Source organism: Hypanus sabinus, chromosome 11, assembly GCF_030144855.1.
Source record: "Hypanus sabinus isolate sHypSab1 chromosome 11, sHypSab1.hap1, whole genome shotgun sequence".
Taxonomy (NCBI): Eukaryota; Metazoa; Chordata; class Chondrichthyes; order Myliobatiformes; family Dasyatidae; genus Hypanus; species Hypanus sabinus.
In genome coordinates, this window is record NC_082716.1 from 62982103 (window position 1) to 63003515 (window position 21413).

Below are 21413 nucleotides of genomic sequence, written 5' to 3' on the forward strand. Positions count from 1 at the left end.
CACTATCCACAACACCACCAATCCTCATGTCATCTGTAAACTTATTAACACACCTTTCCAATTCATTATCTAAGTTATTATAAAAATCACAAAGAGCAGGGATTGCAGAATATTTCCTGCAGAATGCCACTAGTCATGGATCTCCTGGCAGAACATGCTCCACCTTCTATCAAGCCAATTCCAGGTCCACACAGCCAAGCCTCCCTAGATCCCATACCTCTTATTTAGAATGAGTTTATCACGGGGAACCTTTTCAACCGCTTTACAAAAATCCATATACACCACTCCCACTACTCTAACTTCATCTTTTTGTTTTGTCATTTTCTCAAGCCTCTCAGGCTCACGTGACCTGTCCCTCACAAAGCCATGCTGACTATACCTGTTCAAGCAATGGTTCTCCAAATGCTCATATATATCAAATTCTCTAAGAATCCTTTCCAATAATCTGTCCATCATTGCTGCCAGGTTTACTGGTCTATAATCCTAGGCTTGTCCATATTACCTTTTTTGAACAAAGGAATAACATTTGCTATCCTCCAATCTTTTGGTACTGCTTCTTTGGCCAGTGAGGACCCAAAGATCATTGTTAGAAGTGCAGTAGTCTTTTCTCTTGCTTTGCATAGTAACCTAAGGCATGGCCCTTGAGACTTGTTTAATATTTTCAAAATTCGAACACTGTCTTTTAACCTGGACATGTTCCAGCATGTTAGCCTGTTCTACTCTGACCTCACATTTTTCAAGTTCCCTTTCACTGGTGAATATAGGAGCAAAGTATTCACTATGGACATCCCCTCCCCCCACAAATACACAACATTTCCAACTACAGGCACATGTTTCCTCTTTTATCTCTGATCTATCCTGCCTTCACTCGAGTTACCTTCTTGTTCTTCACGTATTTGTAGAATGTCTTGGGGTTTTCCCTAGTCCTACTCACCAAGAACTTCTCATGTCCAACAGGTTCTCCTAAGTCCTCCTTAAGGTTGATTCCAGCTACCTTCTAACTCTTGAGCCCTGTCTGATCTTTGTTTCCTAAACTTTGTATGCTCACTTCTTCCTCTTGACTATATGTTTCACATCCCTTATCAGCCTTGCTTCTTTCACCCTACTATCTTTTCCTTGTCCCAATGGGACAATCCTATTCAGAACCCCATGCAAGTACTCTGTAGATAACCTCCACATTTTCCCTGAGAACAGTTGTTCCCAATTTATACTCCCAACTTCCCACCTAATGATATACCACTCTCCCCAAAGTACCTCCCCATACTTTCTGCTCCTATCCTTGTCCAAAGCTGTTCTAAAGGTCAGGGTGTCCAAAATTGTTACCTGACCAGGTTCATTAGTACTAGTACTAGATCCAGTACGACCCTTCCTACGGTTGGCCTGATCACATAGTGTGTCAGGAATTTTTCCTAGACACATCTCACAAATTCTGCCCTATCCAAATCTCTTGTATTAAGGACATGCCAATCAGTATTAGGGAAGTTGAAGTCACCCATGACAATAACCCTGTTGTTTTTGTACCTTTCCAAAATCTGCCTATGAATCTGCTCCTCAGTGTCTCTGTTACTATTGGAATATCTATAGAATACTCCAGGCAGAGTGATTGAATCTTCCATCCACACTGACTCAGTAGATGTTTTTCTTGGACATCCTCCCTTTATGCAGCTGTGATACTATCCCAGATTAGCAATGCTGCTCCCCTACTATTTCTATCTCCCTCTTTACCTCTTTTTAAAGAATCAAAACCCCAGAACATACAGCAGCCATTCCTGCTCTTGTGACAGCCAAGGCTCTGTATTGACCACAGTATCATAGCTCCAAGTACCGATCAATATTCCCACTTCATCACCCTTATTCCTGTTATTTCTCGCATTAAAGTAGACACATTTCAACTCATCCAAATGGCCATATTTATACCCTATTTACAGCCTATCCTTCCTCACAGTCTCTCTATCCATTGCATCTATCTTTACACCAACTGCTCGATCAGCTGACCTATCATTCTAGTTCCCATCCCTTTCCAATCTAGCTTAAACTTTCCCCAACGGCTCCAGCAAGCCTGCCCACATGGACATTGGTCCTTTTCGAGTTCAGGTGTAATGCATCACACCTTCCGTAGAAGAGATCCCAGTGATACACAACTCTGGAACCTCTCCTCCCACACACATTCATCTGCCATATCATCCTACTTTTACCATCACTTGGGCATGGTACAGGCAGTGCTTTGAATGGCTGCTGGATGTTCTGAGGTTTTGATGTTTTGCTGTGAGATTACTACCCTTGAGGTCCTGCTTTTTAGCTTCCTTCCAACTCCCTATATTCACTTTTCAGGACCTCATTCCTTTTCCTTCCTGTGTCATTGGTACCGATATGTACCACAACTGGGCTGTTCTCACATCCCCTTAAGAATCCTGTTGACTCAATCTGAGATGTCCCTGATTCTGACACCTGCTCACAGGATCTTCTGCTTGATTTCATATATATTGAATTCCCAATCCTTTTCTGCCCCTTTTCCTTCTGAGCCATAGAGCCAAACTCCATGCCAGAGACTTGGTCACTATGCTTTCCCCGGTAGGTCTTCCCATCTAGTAGTATCCAAAGTGATATATACTTGATTACCTGATTCTGATTCTTAAAAAAAAGTTGCTCAGTGACTGCTGTAGTACTGAATGTGGCTTGAATAAAGCAATATGAAGAGCACCTCACATCTAGATTAGTAGAGGAGAGAAAGGTACAGAGGGGAAGCAGGTTACCTGAATTGGAGAATTCATTATTCATGCCATCAGCTTAGGGACTACCCAGGCAAAATATAAAGTGAAGTTCTTCCAGTTTGTGCTTGACCTCACCTGTCAATGGGGGAAGCTGAGGATGAACAGATCGATGTGGGAATGGGGAGGAGAATTAATTGGCTTGCAACCAAAATCTCCAGTTGGCCGTGGAAGACAGAGCACAGGTTCTAGCCAAAGCACTCACTCAGTCTGCATTGCATCTCACTAGTAAGACCTGTGATGGTCTTGGAATAGCAAGAAGATTAACTCAGGGAAATTTATGATATGGTGCAATGGCAATCACATTAAGGGTTGTTGTTGTGCTTTCACTTGGAGGCTGTGTGGAATATATTGTGGAAATATTCTGGAATATACCTGCTTGATTTTGTTTCCTAACTTCAGAGGTACTAGAAGATGATTCAGAGAAATTTAGGCACAGAAAGAAAGATTACTTGATCAGGACTAAATATAAAAGTACTTAAAGTATATAAGTCTCAGGTATGGTATTTAGTTTGCAGCATTGCAGATGTTTATGGGAATTTAGGGAATTCTTCAGTGCACTTCAAGTATTCCAAGAGAGAAGGTGTATGTTGAACAGTTATATGTAATTTTCTGACTGAGTGGATTTTGTAATTCAGGATTCTTTTATGTCCTATGTTAAGTGTGAGGAACTTGTGAGATTTTATCCACACAGTAAGTAGAAAGTGACTTTTTTATTGAAATTGAATGATGGTCCAACATACCACTACAACTTCCGTTTATATAGAATCAGCTGTTCAACAGAAAACCACAGGCTAACAACACTGCACGTATCTCATTTCTATACCTATCCATTGCTGCATGAAAGTATGGAATCCACTGGAGATCAGAGTCTGGTGTCAAAGAGATCAGACTCTTCTGCTCAACCACTGGAATGAGCTCTGAGCTCAGAGTGGGTTGGGGGGTGGGGGGGGAAGTCGGCTGTGATAAATTAAGGTGTCAAAGCAAATTGGTATTTGGCCCTCTCAGCTTAACAGCCATGTTGTATGATTTTTTGATTAGATCCAGATAGTAAAGGTAAATGTTGTTTTTATGTTAGTTAATGTTATATTTATAATTAATTATAGCAATTAAAATGTTTGAAGTAAATTAATTTTTGAATCTAAATGCTTTGAATCTTTATATGTTGCTAACTGTCATACAATTCAGAAATCAATAAACAGGTCAAGAGCACATACTGTCAGGTTGTGACACTATAGGATGTGCTGATGGAAGGATATGAGCCTTTTGCAGACTTCATTGCATTGTGGGGTGAATGTGATATCAAGGCCAGCTTATCTGGTCATGTAGGACTGCAAGTAGTTATTGTGGGCATAGGGATTGTGTTAGGGTTGTGGATTAGGCAACTGTGATTTGCAGGTTGGGATAAATATGATCTAACTCAAAGTTTTCATTGGAATATTATAAAATATTTCCTTGGAATGTTTAAAATGTATCCATATTTGAAACATTAGACTAAGATCAAAGTTTAAGGGGCCTCATAATAGGGGAAAATAGGCAGGAATGTTTTCAGAAAACATTTTGGGCCCAAATCCATGGCAATTTATGGTATTGCCACCTATAAAAATTCTGCTTCCTCAAGAACTGGAGGAGTGGAGATAATGCACAGTTTTGTGAAGCTTGAGAAATGGTGATGAAAGGATCAAAAATGAATATTCTAAAATTGAGTCTTTGCTCTTCTAAGGCCAGCTTAGGTAATCAGACAGGGATATGGACAGCAGGGTTTTGAAAGTACCTTATTTGCAGAAGGTAGAAGACGATAGTCTGATCAAGAATGCAAAGAATAGGCAAGCTTAGAGGCAACAGAATAATCGAGGATTTCATTGGCAAGTGAGATGCAGCAGGAGTTAAGGAGAACTGCAGATGCCTTTTTGTGAAGGAAAGTTTAACTTTGAAGCACTGGCTTCAATGAGAACGTAGTATTAGAAATTTTGAAAATCTTGTTCATGTTTTGTTTGGTTTATTGTCCCCAGTATCTCCCTGAATCAGAAGTTTTGCTGAGCTCCCTAATACATGGTTATTCAATATATAGTCTGCCAAATATATGATCAAAGACAAAGCCAAAGGACACGCGTTTCCTCAGACTTGAGATGGCTTGCTATGAACTCTTCCAATTAAATAAGGCTAGGTGTAAATTGTTAAATACTTCTGGTTTCGTCAGTAGGAGAATGTGAAGGTTTGTGATTATTGATAATCTTACTGCATTTTAAATTACCTAAAGGAAAAAAACCTTTTTTTTTGTAGAAGACTATCCAACTGCAAGACAGAATATCAGCCAGTGGAAAGAATCTGATTGGAGTAATATACAGTATACTTACATTGACTGGCCAGTTCTCTAAATTGGGCCCTCATTATTTTAAATAGGAGAATGTGCCCACTGATAAAGCCTTGCACACTGAAACAAGCTCTTTGGCTGAACAAGTCCATGCCACCTGTTAAGGTCTCTTCATGTTTATCTTACAGTGATCTCATTTCATTTTCCCCTCATTCTCATCAAACCCGCCCCCCCCCAGACTGTACCATTTAGCAACACACTATTTTTGAGATGAAACCAAAGTACCCAGAAGAAATGCACACAATCTCAGGGAGAATATGTAAAGTATTTTTACTCTTATCAGACCTTAGACAAATGCAGTATGTATCACATGTCATTTTATCACTAGTTAAAGGAAAACCCAGCCATTCAAATACAGATGCCCATTTTTTCTGGACCAATTCATTCAATAATTAATTGTTGCCTTCAAAAAATACTTCCCATGAGTTGATGTTATGTGAGTAATTAAGATTCAGAAAAGCTGATGCAGAAAAAAAATTCTATGAAAGCCATTTCTGATTTAAATGGATATCAATCTGCATGCAGGTAGATGTTATAAATACAATAAAAAGACACCCTGTCTTAATCTTAATCATTATATTGTCATGTTTCCCAAAACTTTGGAAATTTGGCGATAGATGATTTGAGAAACCACCTTCACCCGCACAGTTTTTTTCTTTATCTTGCAGGAATCCTAGTTCAGAGAACGTACACAAAGTACTTTCAACTTGAAAGAAGTGACTCACGACCAGACTATGTAACAGTTTCTTCCCCCAAGCCATCAGACTCCTCAATACCCAGAGCCTGGACTGACACCAACTTACTGCCCTCTACTGTGCCTATTGTTTGTTATTTATTGTAATGCCTGCACTGTTTTGTGCACTTTATGCTGTCCTGGGTAGGTCTGTAGTCTAGTGTAGTTCTTTTTCTGTGTTGTTTTTATGTAGTTCAGTGTAGTTTTTGTACTGTTTCATGTAGCACCATTGTCTCGTTTTTACTGTGTACTGTACCAGCAGTTGTGGTCGAAATGACAACAAAAAGTGACTTGACTACATTACAAAATGGTGTAGAGCAAGTTTGTTCTAGTCTTGTCTATGTGCAGAAAATTATATCAGATTCTGTATTATCCTCAACATCAGTGTTCCTGAATGTTAACCAAATTGCGAAAGCAATCTTTCCAGAATCAAAATAAATGAGGCTGTTTTTTTTCAAGTTAATTTGTAAATAATGAGAAGAGTATTTATTATGAAGATTCTAGGGCAGTGTTACTGCCATGGAAAGTTTAGTTGTTCGTTAAAGTTTTGTTGAGACATGAATTAATATATTCCTAGAAATAACATCAGTCTAAAGTAGCTCAATCTTAGTTGCAGAATATGCACAAGTGGAACTCCTGTGATGCTCCAGAAAGAAGAAGCCATTTGATTTCAGTGATTTCAAACACAAGGTCACTTTAGAGATCAGTAAATTACTTTATCCTTTTCTCAGAGGAAAATATATTTTTAAAAATCCCCTTTTTGGCATTACATCAGCTTTTACCTGTGTTATACAATGGTTATTTGCCACATAAAATGGAAGAATTATCGTACAATACGTCCAGAACAAACAAGGATGTGGCTGTTGATTATGTAATGATTAATTAAGATCAAGATACATTAGCAGACCTTATCCTGAAAGAATTATATCAACAACTGCAACACACATAAAATGCTGCAGGAACTCAACATGTCAGGCAGCAGCTATGGAAATGAACAGTCGATCTTTTCAGACCAAGACTCTTTTCCAAGACTGGAAAGGAAGAGGGAAGTCACCAGAATAAAAAGGGTGGGGAAGGGGAAGGAGAACAGATGAGAAGGTGATAGATGAAAGCAAGTTTGACTGGAGAAGGAATCTGATAGGAAAGGAGAGTGGACCATGGAAAAAAGGGAAGGAGGAAGGGCACCAGGGGGAGGTGATAGGCAGGAGAGGATAAAAGGTAAGAGGCCAGAATGGGGAATAGAAGACGAGGGAAGGAGAAAGGGAAAAAATTTACCAGAAGGAGAATTTGATGCTCATGCCATCAGGTTGGAGGCAACGCAGATGGAAGTGGGGGTGTTGCTCTTCCACCCTGAGTAGGCTCATCATGGTCGAAGACGGACTATGGCCCTATATAGAGGTAAGGGAGGAGGTAAATGAGAGAGTGCAGCATTTCTGTTGCTTGCAGGGATATGTGTCAGGAGGAAGATTAGTGAGGAGAGATGAATGGACAAGGGAATCGGAGAAGGAGCAATCCCTGCAGAAAGCAGCAACTGGGTGTGGGAGGAAGGTAAAGATGTGTTTGGTGGTAGGATCCCATTGAAGATGGTGGAAGTTGTGGAGAAGGATGTGCTGGATGCAGAAGTTCATGGGGTGGTAAATGAAGACAAGAGGAACTCTATCCCTGTTAGGGTGGTAGGAAGATGGGGCAAGAAGAGATGTCCAGGAAATGGAGGAGATGCAGGTGAGGAAAGCATCAATGGTGGAGGAAGAGAAATCCCCTTCTTCAACGGAGGACACCTCTGATGTCCTGGAAAGGAAAGCTTCATCTTGGGAACAGATACAGTGGAGGTGAAGCAACTGAGAAAAGGGAATATCATTTTTACAGGAGACAGGATGGGAAGAGCTATAGTGATGATAGCCTTGGAGTTGATAGTATTTTTCCCCTGTATGGATTAATTCTCAAGAAGAAGCATTACTATTAGCCGCATACTGTAGTAATTAGGATTTTATTTTTGTTCTTTTTTCAAGCCACGTTATTTTATAAACAGTTGATTTCCAGCTCATTGCAAACTGCATTGAGACAACATCATTACTTGACACTATCTTAAAAGCAGCAATGTTAATCATTTTGATGAAAGTTGATTGATCCAAAACATTAACCCCATTTCATTTTTCACAAATTGTGATGACCTGCTTAGCTTTTCTAGCAATTTCTATTTAGTTTTCAAAGTTCCACCATCTTCAGGTTTTTGTGTTTGGAAGGTTTTCACAATGAAGCTCAGTGCTTACATTCTTCATGCAGAAAAATACCCAGAGTATCTTTCATGTATGCAATAAGCCAAAAAGTGACAGATACTAAGACAACACACACAAAATGCTGGTGGAACACAGTAGGCCAGGCAGCATCTATAAGTAGAAGCACTGTTGACGTTTCGGGCCTGCTGTGTTCCACCAACATTTTGTGTGTGTTGTTTGAATTTGCAGCATCTGCAGATTTCCTCGTGTTTTCTCTTTAAAGATACTAAGACAAATGGATTAGCACAGGTGATGCTGGAGCATTGAATTAAATTTTACAAAGAAGCTCCAGAGCCTTGCATTTGAAAATAGCTTGACGATACAGCTCGCAGTAATGGGATGATGGAAATGACAAATGAACAAGAACCCAGAGTTGGAGGAATGCAGGGCATTTTGAATAGGGAGAATCAAAACCATGGCAAAATTTGAATGTGGAAGTAGAAATTTTTAAATTGTGATGAAAGCAGACCAAGGACCCATGTAAACCGAAATAGTGATTCAGGAGGACTTAATTACAATACGGACAATAGAAAATTGGATGAGTTTAGGTTTACACAGGGTGGGAAGTTGTCTACCAAAATGTTAGGATAATACAGCTGGTTCTACTGAGGCTCCAGCAGCCAGGGTCAACCATTGATGTTGCATCTTAGCTGTCAAGATATGCAAGCATTGGTGATACAAGCTGTTGACCATGTAGCAAGCTCCCCCTCTCCACACATCTGATGACCCAAAGGAAAGACAGAGACCAATACAGTTTGGCACCAGCAGTTTCGCAGGAGTTGCCATTCAGTGTTGAACTCAGTGTAAGACTGCCTTAGGGATGCCCGCTCCCTATTTTTCCCTTAGGGTTTATTCCCAGGGCAATGGAGTTTTGAGTTTAGAATTTTCATTTTCTGAGATGAGCTTCAAACCATGGCTGATGTGCCCCATCTACCAGAAGCAACTGGTTTTAAGGTCCCAGTGACCCACCTTTGCCCCTTCCACTGTCAGTAGAAATGGTTCCATTGGTCTTAGCAGCTAAGCAACATTTGAAGGCCATGAGCTGGACTTGGTTGTCAGAGGTTATTTGAAGTGCATGGTGTTGCAATATTTAATAGGTAGTGGGAGCTTGTCCCCCTTCCCAAACCCCCACCACCCCTTGGCTATAACAACCTTAAGGAACCTTAGTACAATTGGGAAGTCATAGTAACATAGGTCTATGGGGTAAACATAAGCTTATAACCTCCCAGCTGCTTTAATACAGAGTGTTTTATCATGGAGGCTGAATTAAATGAATGAGAAAGCCTGTGATATACTCATGCTTCTTTACATAGCAATCTTCTTGCAATCTGCTTTTTGTTCCATTTTCTTACCTTTCATAGCTTGGCCCTTACTTGTCAAGTTTTGAAATCCTTAAAATTACTTGCACACCCTGGTTATAAAGTTAAAGGATGAAGTAAATGAATGCTTTATGTACAGGTGGGTGATACAGAATATGTTCACACAAAATTAAATAACATTGAACAGATAGTGCCTTAAATATTTTTACTATGTAGTATGAAGGTAATCTCTACATATAGAGCATGCACTTAATAAATATTGCTTGTCAATTTTTTAGACAATCTAACATTTTATGTTCATGTAATGCTTTACAGGCTATATGCAAGCCACAACAGAGCCAAAGTTCTCATCTTCGAGCTACAGTATCCGTTTTAGAACCATATTCATCTAATGTTGCTAATTTACCAAGAGAACTTGTTGAGGAAGTTTTGGATGAGTTAGACCACTGCGTTCCATTGCTGGAAATATATCCAATAGATGGTCAGGATTCTGCTGTGTGCAGCATTGCTGAAGCTCTGGAAAATGTTAGGTAAATAATAATGTTCTACATTAATATTGCATCATTGTCTATGGACTGTTACTTAAATGACTTTTGTCAATAACTTTTTCAGATTCTTTTATGATTTTCTATGGAGAGACTGGGATGATGAGGAAGGCTGTGAAAATTACACTGCACTGATAGAGGAACGTATACGTTTGTAAGTCACTTCCATAAAATTGTTTCCAACAATAACAACTAATGGCCAATGGAAAATAAAGAGATGAGTAAAATTCAACATGGTTATTGGTGTCTGATTAAGGGAAGAGTGAAAATTCAACAGTACTTACTGTCTGTACATAAAAATGAACTGAGAAATAAAGCTGATTTTAAATAATCTATAAATCCAAATCAAGGTTACTGGATATTATTAGGCACGGAGAATTCAAATCAGATGCCATTTTCCTTGCTAACACTAATTCTGCCTTGGAATATATTAATCTATAGAGGCTTGGAGTTAAACTTTGAAACACCTTCAAGTTAGATTTGATGCAAAAGAACTGCAGATGCTGGAAATCTGAAACAAACAGAATGTACAGAAACAGATCAAAGAAATCGAGTATTTCCGGCACTTTCTGCTCTTGTTTCATACTAGGTATTACTTCTGAGTAATAATGAGAACCTGTACGCACAAGGAATTGATAATATTGTAGAAAATAGAAAAACAGCAAGGTACTGATTTTTAGCCCTCAGGATAAGGTGATAAATCATTCACCTCTCCAAGCTATGAACTTCAAAGAGCTGTAGAAGATGCAGTCCCCAATGGTAGCTATGAAAAATATACCAGAATTGTAAAAATGTATTTTACTCAAACTGTTGATATGAAGCTATTGGAGAAACATAAATTATTGGAACAGTTTTTCTGGACAATTTCAACTGGTTGTGCATTAATTAAGAATGCTTCCCGTTTTTTGTATCCTTCACTGTCACTCTGCAGACATCCTTCCTGCTAGGGTTCCTCTACTATAGTAATAAAATTGAGCCAAGTACAGCAGATCCAGATAGTTTTTTTCAGTGTTGTAGAATAGGGGCCCACTCTCAAACTGCTGCAATCCTGAATAAAGGTTCCATATTTGCTATTTTTTTGGAAATCTTCATCTCTTACATTGTCAAAGAAAATTCAGATGAATTTTAGTTCATCCAAAATTCCTGTTGGAGAACCAGAATCTCCTTTTTCCTCCATTTGTAGCCAAATAGGCCCTACTTTTTCCCTGATTACCCTTTTCTCCTTTAAGTACTTAAAATGCTTTTAGAATGTATTAATTTTGCCTCCAAAGCTATATATACCATTATTGCTCTCCTTGTACTTATATAGAAGTTCCACTATACTTTCTGTACTCCTGAGCTTATAATCTATGACTTTATCGTATGAGCCTTTTCTTTCTTTTGATTCTCATTATCTGCTGATTTTAAAAAAATGTTATCCTTTGTCCAACCCTCAATATCTCATGTCATCTAGGGTTCCTTGCATTTGTTGACCTTAACTTCACCTTTGCAAGAACACATTTGCTCTGAACTACTATTTTATTTCTAAATTATTCATTCTGGTCACAAGTAGACTTTTCCTTCAAGTCACAGCTTTCAGCCATAATTTGCCAATATGTAACTTTGGAAAATCCTAGTTCAAAGACAGTAACCAACAATATAAAAACTCAGTGTAGTGTGGTTTTACAATATATTCTGGTGCAGATTTATTTCCTTAATTGCAGTCATGCTGATTTCAAAGTTCAAAATAAATTTATTATCTAAGTATATATATACGTGTGTATGTGTGTGTGTGTGTGTGTGTGTGTGTGTGTGTGTGTGTGTGTGTGTGTGTGTGTGTGTATCATCATATACAAACCTGAGATTCTTTTTTTTGCAGGCATACAGTACTGTGCAAAAGTCTAAGGCACGTCGGCACCTAAGGCTCTTGCACAGTGCTGTATTTATTAATGTGGAGCAGAGAGCGAATATCTAAATCTGGCAGGAGCAAAAGGATTTTGATAATGGTGAGGGTGAATCACTGAAGGAGAGGTGTGGGACAGGTGACAGAGAGGGAGTGCTGGGGCAAGGGTTGGCATGGGTGTAGACCCAGCCCACAGACACCAGGCAATGTCATTTGATTCCAAATGATTGGCTTATTGATCATTACAGAATGTCTCTAGTGCTTCCCTCTTCCTCCCTTCTCACTTTTCCTTTTCCCAACCATGAATCCCCTCTCCTTGCCCCCTTCCTAGTCTCAGTCCACAATAGAGACCCATATCAGAATAAGGGTTATCGTCACTCACATATTGTATGACATGAGGTTTGTTTTTTTTTGCAGCAGCAGCAGTACAATGCAATACTTAAAATTAGCTAACACTTTCCTAAATTGCTGAAGACTTTTGCAAGTACTGTACTCAGTAAATCAAAGAACCAAAAATAAAATCAAAATTAAGTTCCTATTTATTTAACTTTATTTAAAAATAAAGTAACTGCATCATATATTTCAGAAGGTCACAGTCGGTACTGGTATAAAATCTATTGAAATTCCAATTCAAAAAATATTTATTCATGAAAATTCTGCCAGAAGATAGTACTGTGCAAAAGTCTTGGGGACATATATAGAACTAGGGTGCCCAAGACTTTTACACAGTGCTGTAGGAATAACTAATTGTAGGTAACTGTAAGTAGACAGCATATTTTACCCAACTGCTGTTTTGTTGTTGTGATATAGTAAATTGTTTGCTGCTTATATTCACATTGATCTTTTAACCATTTTTAGATTTTATGATATTCAAGATGGTACAATACCAGGTCCTGTAGGGCAACGTTTTAAAAGAACTCTGGAAAAATACAGAAACAAACGTACAGAGCTGATTGAGTACCAGAGCAATATAAGAGAAGATCCATCAGCAGCTGAAGCAGTGGAATGTTGGAAAAAATACTATGAAATCTTAATGATCTGTGGATTATTAAAAATCTGGGAAGATTTGCGTCTTAGGTAACGACCTCAAATTCAAAGTTCAATACTTAACAATTAATGCTAACTTGTAAAATGCTTAAAATTTTCTTTGTGCTTTATTACCCCCATTTTACACATCACTGTTCCCCTTTGAGAAACTGTCTACACAATTGTTATAATGGTACATGAATTACTTTTGATAAGAAATTTGGTAACTACTTGAAAAAAAGGAATGTCACAGGGTTTGTTGAGTTGAGTACTTGAATAAGGAATCCATTGTGGAGAAGTGTACTTAATCAGATTCAACTGATTGAATGTGTATTTTTGAGGTGACAGTTTGAACTCCTTTTTCACATTTTTGTACAAGGTTATTCTTGGCCTTTTTTTCATTTCAGAGCTGTGCAAGGTTTTGTGAAACTGCATCCTATGTTAACTGAGAAGCTATTTTTTGATTATATAATGGCAACTTGAAATTTTTGTTTAATTTCCTGACTAACCTAGAAGTCATTATTACCATCACTGATTTTTGTTATTAACTTTGGTTTTAATAACTTGATGCTCAATTTTGCTGAAGATCTTTGTTTTAATTTATGTTAATTCTTTTGTTTCTGCAAATAGCCTTCCAGATTCAAAAGGACGATTTTATTCTTTTTGTTGTCCTCTAAGTGATAAACTGATAATAGTCATAAAATGTCATCAGTTTGTTCTTTTATTAGCATATTCTGACTTTGTTTACATAGTTCATAAATTTCAAAGCAAATCTTTATGTCTTTGGGATTATGATCCTTGGAAATTCAAGACAACTACAAGTATCAGTAAATACCTGGCATATACCTAAATTTTAGTTACTGGTTACTTGCATCTCAACTTTGTGAGTTAGTAGAACAACAAAAAGAATAAAATAGTCCTTTTAAATCTGGAAGGTTATTTGCAGAAACAAAAGAAATAACAAACTAAAGCAAGATTCAGGATTTTATAGGAGAGCAGTACCATCAAGGTCATTGCAGTCTTGAAACTATGTATCTGGATCAATTTGGTCTACCTTAGGAGAAATTAATAATATCAGTCATTCTTAAGTTGATACTTCAAATAAATGAGCAATATATACTTCATTTCCAAGGTTTTCTAGAAGTGGAGAGTCAGAGTCGTGATTACTTACAGCTTGAAGAAATTCCCTCCATTTAAGTTGTTGCGGACTGCATATACGTAGCCATGTAACCTAAAAACAATTGATAATTGGGAATTACACCTTGAAAATTCACTTTATGAGTAGCAAGTGTTTTAGTCATATAGTATGAAATTATTGTCTGATGTAAATATGCTTCCTTTTCCAGAAATTACCATTATATTTAAATTTCAATTATGTTTTGTATGTTTGTGGTCTGTTGTTTCCTATAATGACGTAACCTGTGTGGGAGGAGTTTTATAGTGAAAAAGCCTTTGCACTGGGGCAGTTTCATCCTCTCTGCTCAAAAATCTTGGTCCAATGGTACAAAAAATTGTCATGACTGCAGTGGATAGGCACGATGCCTACTGTGCTTGTCATGCCTTTGCTCTCCACAAAGCGTTGCAGCGCCGTCTTCTTGACCATTGGATCTTGTAGTTGATCTCATCTGCCCAGTCTGCTGGAACTAGCTTCGTGTGCTGGGGTAGGCACATTCCTATCTCACCAGTGTTAGAGATTCCCAGCTACCCTCACTTGGTTTAGCCCGCCTGTCGAAGCGATGAACCTGCACACATTTACTTGGAGCCACAGATGAGAGCTGAGTGGCAGGTGGGAACCAAAGGTGAATGAGCTGTCCCTGAGCAGTGCATGACAAGCCTACCACCAGATGCACTACCCCTCCCTGGAAACCCCATACATCCCAATATGTTGATTGTACACATTCTCACTATTTGTAATTGAACAGTAAGCTAAAGTGCAGCTGCTTGAACATGCAATTATACCTTATAGGAATCCACAGTGGGCATCATGATGTGGGTTTATTTCACTTGAGTCATCTAGTGCCATTGTAAGACATATGGATGATGAGTCCAAATTTTCCTGACTGTAGATTCTAGAAGCTGTCATAAATCCCAAATTAATGAGACTTTTTTTTTCATTTGTGAACCTATTCATTGCAGAGTTCAATGAATGCTTGTTTGCTGACTATGTTTATAACTAAGAGCTCTAGATTTTAAGAATTTAAGATTCTTGAAGCAGGAGCACTGCTAAGTACAATAAGCTTTAAACTAGATTTGCATGGGGGTTGGAGCCAAAGTGAAGAGGCAGAGGATGTGGTAGTAGGTGCACAAGTAGAGACTGCTTGTAGGGAGTTGGTGAGGAAGGATAGGCAGTTGATAGAGCAAAGATTAAATTGGCCTGTTGGTTTGAGACATGTCTATTTCATGAAAGGAGTATCATAAACAAAGCAGATGAATACATGGAACTGTGATGTTGTGGCCATTACAGAGACTTGGATGTCTCAGGGGCAGGAATGGCTGCTGAGTGTGCCAGGCTCTAAATGTTTCAAAAACGACAGGGAGGGAGACAAAACAGGTGGGGTGTGGCAGTGCTTATTAAGGATAGTGTCACAGCTACAAAAAAGGAGGAAGTCATGGAGGAATTATCTACTGAGTCATTGTGGGTGGAAATCAGAAACAAGGGGGGCAATACCTCTACAGAGTGTTTTATAGACCCTCCAATAGAAACAGGGATATCGAGGAGCAGATTGTGGAATGGTGCAATATCAGTAGGGTTGGTGTGATGGAAGATTTTAACTTTCTTAATATTGACTGACATCTTAGAGCAAGAGGTTTAGATGGGGAGAAATTTGTTAGGTGTGTACAGGAAGGTTTTCTGTCACAATATGTAGATAAGCCAACTAGAGGAGAGGCTGTACTTGATCTGGTATTGGGAAATTAACCTGGTGAGGTGTCAGATCTCTTGGTGGGAAAGCATTTTAGAGGTGATGATCACAACTCTATCTCCTTTGCTCAGGAAAGGGATAGGGGCAGACAATTTAGGAAAACATTTAATTGGGGTATGGGGAAATATGATATTATTAGGCAGGAAATGCACAGCAGAAACGTTGCAAATGTCCAGGGAATATTTGCATAGCGTGCTGCATAGGTATGTTCCATTGAGGCAGGGAAGGGATGGTAAGGTATAAGAACCATGGTATACAAAGGATGTGGAAAATCTAGTTAAGAAAAGAAAAGCTTACGAAAGGTTCAAGAAACTAGGTACTGATAGAGTTCCAGATAATTACAAGGTTGCCAGGAAGAAGCTTAAGAACGAAATTAGGATGGCTAGAAGGGGCCATGAGAAGGCCTTGGTGAGCAGGGTTAAGGAAAACCCAAAGGCATTCTACAAGTATGTGAAGAACAAGATGAGAATAGGACCAATCAGTTGTGATAGTGGAAACGTGCATGGAGTCTGAGGAGGTAGTGGAAGTACTTAATAAATACTTTGCTTCAGTATTCACCAGGGAAAAGGACCTTGCCGATTGTGGGGATGACTTACAGCGGTCTGAAAAGCTTGAGCATATAGACATAGGAAAGAGGATATGCTGGAGCTTTTAAAAAGCATTAAGTTAGGTAAGTTGCCAGGACCAGATGAGGTGTATGTACCCTAGGCTACTGTGGGAAGCGAGAGAGGAGATGATCTTTGCATCATCAATGGGGACGGGAGAGGTTCCGGAGGATTGGAGGGTTGCGGATGTTGTTCAAGAAAGGAAGTAGAGATAACCTAAGAAATTATAGTCTAGTGAGTCTTACTATAGTGGTGGGTGAGTTGTTGAAGATCCTGAGAGGCAGGAGTTGTGAGTATTTTGAGAGGCATAATCTGATTAGGGATAGTTAGCATGGCTTTGTCAAGGGCAGGTTGTGCCTTCCAAGCCTGATTGAATTCTTTGAGGATTGTTATGTGTGAAGCCAAGAAGAGCTGCAGAACAGATGCTGCTAATAAGAGAGAGATAAGGGACAGCCATTCAAAAATGCTAATGAGAGAGAGACACATAATTCAGTATTTTGGCTTCTGCACTGATACTGCCACGGACATTTGCTTTGAACATGAACTATTCGTTAACACTTCTGCTGAGACAACAGGAAGTGGTGAAGTTTGATGGACAGGTGATACCCCATCGGGGGTGGGGGGATAAAATAGCGGGTTTGCTAAGACACAGGCAGACACGCCACGAGACCCTGAAGAGAGCATTGTGCCACCACAAGTTGGTGGGAGTTTGGAGGACCAATTCGCAGGAATCGGCCAGAGGCTCACAGGGTGTAAAGGTATGACCGGTGGGGACCTGTTGTGTGTCCACCCTTGGCTGGGTGACAGGTTCACCATGGAAGAACGGTGGCATCTGGAATGGAGGGGTCACAGTCGGTGACCACAATGGGACAAGAAGACAACAGAAGGTTTCTCTGAAATTTCAGCTGTATCTCTCACTCTCTCTCTCCAACGGTGCCACAACAACTACCTCGAACTACTCTAAACTGAACTAAACTCTGCTTCACTTGAAGACTGATCATTTACCCCTAGACTTCAATAGAGCTTGGGTGATTCCTATTCCCGTATTTCTGTGTATATGTGTATATTATCATTGCTAACCTGTTAAATTTATATCCTTGCATTTAGTGTACTGTATTACTTTAATTTACTAATAAACTTTATTAGTTTCTAGTAATTCCAGACTCCACTGAGTGTTCCATTTCTGCTGGTTTGACAACCCAGTTACGGGGCCGTAACACAAGTGGGGGCTCATCTGGGATTTTGAACGCCAAAATTGGGACTGGTTGAATTGATTGGGTTAAATTCCCATATCTGATTTGGTCATGGAAAAAAAACACAGAAAAAAACAAAAAGGGCAAACAGCAGAAATGGAGATTGAGGAATTTCTAAAGATGCCAACCTTGGAGTCATTAGAGGATGCCAAGAAATCAGTCTTGATGAATGTTGCAAAACAGTTGAATCTTTGGAAGGGGAAGCAGGTAATGAAGAGAGCAGAGATACAAAGAACCATTGTTGAGTATTATGTATCTAAGGATGTGTTTCCCAAAGGGGACCTAGAGGTGGTGTCTGAGAGCAAACCTGGTGGTGCTGCGATTCAGCTGCAGATGGAAAGATTGCTCGAGCATGAGTTACGAGTAAAACAGTTAGAAAAGGAGGAGAGCGAGAAGCAGCTAGAAAGGGAGGAGAGAGAAGCAGCTAGAAAGGGAGGAAAGAGAGCAGGAGCGAGAAAGGGAGGAAAGAGAAAGAGAGAAGCAGCGAGAAAGGGAGGAAAGAGAGAGAGAGAGGGAGCGAGAAAGGGAGGAAAGAGAGAGAGAGAGAGAGAAGGCGCGAGAAAGGGAGTTTGAGCTGGAGAAGTTAAGGATAATTCAAGAGGGGGGCTGAATGCCGGACCTAGCTGGAGGGTTCAAGGCGACCCAGGAGGTAAAGTTGATTCCCCCATTTGAGGAGACCGATGTTGATCGGTGCTTTCTACACTTCAAAAAAGTCACTGTAAGGCAGGACTGGCCGAGGGATAAGTGGGCTGTTTTACTCCAGTGTGCTTAAGGGGAAGACTCAGCAAGCTTACTCAGCGTTTTCAGCAGAAGATTCAAAGAAGTATGATGTGGTAAAAGAGGTTATACTCAAGATCTATGAGGGGTCAGAGTCGGTGACCACAACGGGACAACGGTCGCATCGGGAACAGAGGGGTTACAGTCGGTGACCACAACGGGACAAGAAGACAATGGAAGGTTTGCCTGAAATTTCAGCTGTATCTCTCACTCTCTCTCTCTCTAACTGTGCCACAACAACTACCTCGAACTACACTAAACTGAACTGAACTCTGCTTCACTTGAAGACTGATCATTTACCCCTCAACTTCGATAGAGCTTGGCTGATTCCTATTCCCATATTTCCGTGTATATGTGTATATTATCATTGCTAACCTGTTACGTTTATATCCTTGCATTTAGTGTACTGTATTGTTGTTGTTGTTCGTCCTTCGGAGTCGAAGACGACCACGACTTCGGTCAGGTGGAGGGTTTGTGACTGCGGGTCCGGAGGTGACTGGTGAGGCCAATCTGGACCCTGAAAGCTCACCCACATGTGGGATACATGAGGATAGGTGCTGCAGTGTAAGTGGAGGTAGTTCGAGCCTTGTGCGCGTCGTGTTTCTGCTGAGCCTCTGCGGTGCGTCTGATTTCTGCTGCATACACTCCTTTAGTGCTCCTGCTTCACCAGGTTGGGCAGTCCAGAGCAAGCGATTCCCAGCTACTGGGATTGATGTTGAGGTCTTTGAGGGACACTTTGAGGCAGTCTTTGAAACATTTCTTCTGCCCTCCAACTGAACGCTTGCTCTGGCTGAGCTCTCCATACAGCAGCTGTTTTGGTAGTTGACTGTCAGACATCCTGACGACATGGCCAGCCCATCTGGCTTGGGCTTTCTGTAGGAGGGTGTAGACGCTATGGGTGCTAGCCCGCTCCAGGACCTCTGTGTCTGGGACTTTGTCCTGCCATCATATGTGGAGAAGTCTCTGAGGCAGCTCAACTGGAAGTGGTTGAGCTGTTTAGCATATCTGCTGTAGACAGTCCAGGTCTTGCTGGCAGAGAGGAGGGTGGTGAGAACCACTGCTCGGTAGACCTTCAGCTTGGTGGTAAAGCTGAGTCCTCTCCGCTCCCATACGTTCTCACGGAGTCTCTCAAAGGCGGCACTAGCTTTGGCAATTCTGTTGCTGATCTCTGCATCTATGTTCACTGCTTGTGATAGAGTACTGCCCAGATAAGTAAAGCTGTTGACTGCCAGTAGCTTCTGCCCCTTTACTGTGATATGTGGTTTCAGGTAGGGTTTTCCAGGTGCAGGCTGGTACATAACTTCGGTCTTTTTGGTGCTGATTTTAAGTCCAAAGTTGTCACAGGCTCGTGAGAGGCAGTCCATTTCTCGCTGCATCTTCTGCTGTGTGCTGGCATTGAGGGTGCAATCATCAGCCAATAAGAGGTCTCTGACAACGGTCTTCTTTACCTTTTTAACAGCCTGTAGACGCCGAAGGTTGAATAGCCCACCGCCAGTCCTGTATCTGACATGTATACCATCCTGACAATCACGGAAGGCATCGTTCAGCATAGCAGAGAAGACCATGCTAAAGAGTGTAGGGGCGAGAAGTTTTTTAGCGGAATGGGTTTGGAGTCGTGACTTGCGCTTGACTTGGATTAAAGTGAGAGAGAGTTGCGCAAATCGTCAGCCTCACTCTCTTGTCCCAACCTATCTGTATCCAGTTGCAAGACGGAGTCGAGATGGCTAGAGATAAGTCGGGATACAGTGGATGGCCAGCAGTGTCCTACGTGTCTCACTGTGCCCTGATTGCGCTCCACAGTGCTTTGCTGGGTCCGCCTTTCTACTCATTGGACCGCCAAGTGGTGGTCTCCTCCATGTAGTCCACCGAATTCAGTCTTGGCATGCGTAGGTAGACAAGCCCTAACTCAGGATTTGAGGCCCATTGGCTACCCTCACTAGGTTTTGCTGGCCAGTCGAAGCCGTTGCCCAGGGAGCTGAGTGTCAGGTGAGGACCAATGCAGATGAACTACTCAGAAGAGTACGACGTTTCTACCTCTCCCTGACACCCCATACACCCTGTACTGTATTACTTAATTTACTAATAAACTTTATTGGTTTCTAGTAATTACAGACTCCAACGAATGTTCCATTTCTGCTGGTTTGACAACCCAGTTACGTAACAGGATGTAACAAAACAGATTGACCAAGGTAGAGCAGTGGATGTAGTGTATATGGATTTCAGTAAGGCATTTGATAATGTTCCTCATGCAGGGCTCATTCAAAAAGTAAGGAGGCATGAGATCCAAGGAGACCTTGCTTTGTGGATCCAGAACTAGCTTGCCCACAGAAGACAAAGGGTAGTTGTAGATGGTTCATATTCTGGATGGAGGTTGGTGACCAGTGGTGTTCTGCAGAAATCTGTTCTTGGACCCCCTCATCTTTGCTATTTTTTATAACTTACCTGGATGAAGAAGTAGAAGAGTGGATTAATAACTTTGCTGGTGACACAAAAGTTGGGGGTGTTGTGGATAGTCTGGAGGGCTGTCAGAGGTTATAGTGCAACATCCACAGGATGTAGAACTGGGCTGAGAAGTGGCTGATGGAGTTCAACCCAGGTAAGTGTGAGGTGGTTCATTTTGGTAGATCAAGTTTGAAGGCAGAATATAGTATTAATGGTAAGACTTTTGGCAGTGTGGAGGATCAGAGGGATCTTGGGGTCTGTGTCTATAGGACACACAAAGCTGCTGCACAGGTTGACAGTGTTGTTAAGAAGGAGTAAGGTGTGTTGGCATTCATCAACCGTGGGATTGAGTTCAAGAGCCGTGAAGTAATATTACAGCTATATTAGACCTTGGTCAGACCTCACTTGGAGTACTGTGTTCAGTTCTGATCACCTCACTACAGGAAGGATGTGAATACACTAGAGAGAGTGCAGAGGAGATTTACGAGTATG

At 40.6% G+C, this 21413-nt stretch overlaps 1 protein-coding gene across 1 annotated transcript in view; it reads left to right on the forward strand.

Annotated features, from left to right (window-relative positions):
- Positions 1–21413, forward strand: part of LOC132402025 (testicular spindle-associated protein SHCBP1L-like) — a 91627-nt gene that overhangs the window by 17593 nt on the left and 52621 nt on the right. The window contains exons 3-5 of the mRNA XM_059984488.1: positions 9786–10000; positions 10083–10169; positions 12756–12974. Of these exons, the coding sequence (XP_059840471.1) occupies positions 9786–10000; positions 10083–10169; positions 12756–12974 (521 nt within the window). The remainder of the gene's footprint in view (positions 1–9785; positions 10001–10082; positions 10170–12755; positions 12975–21413) is intronic.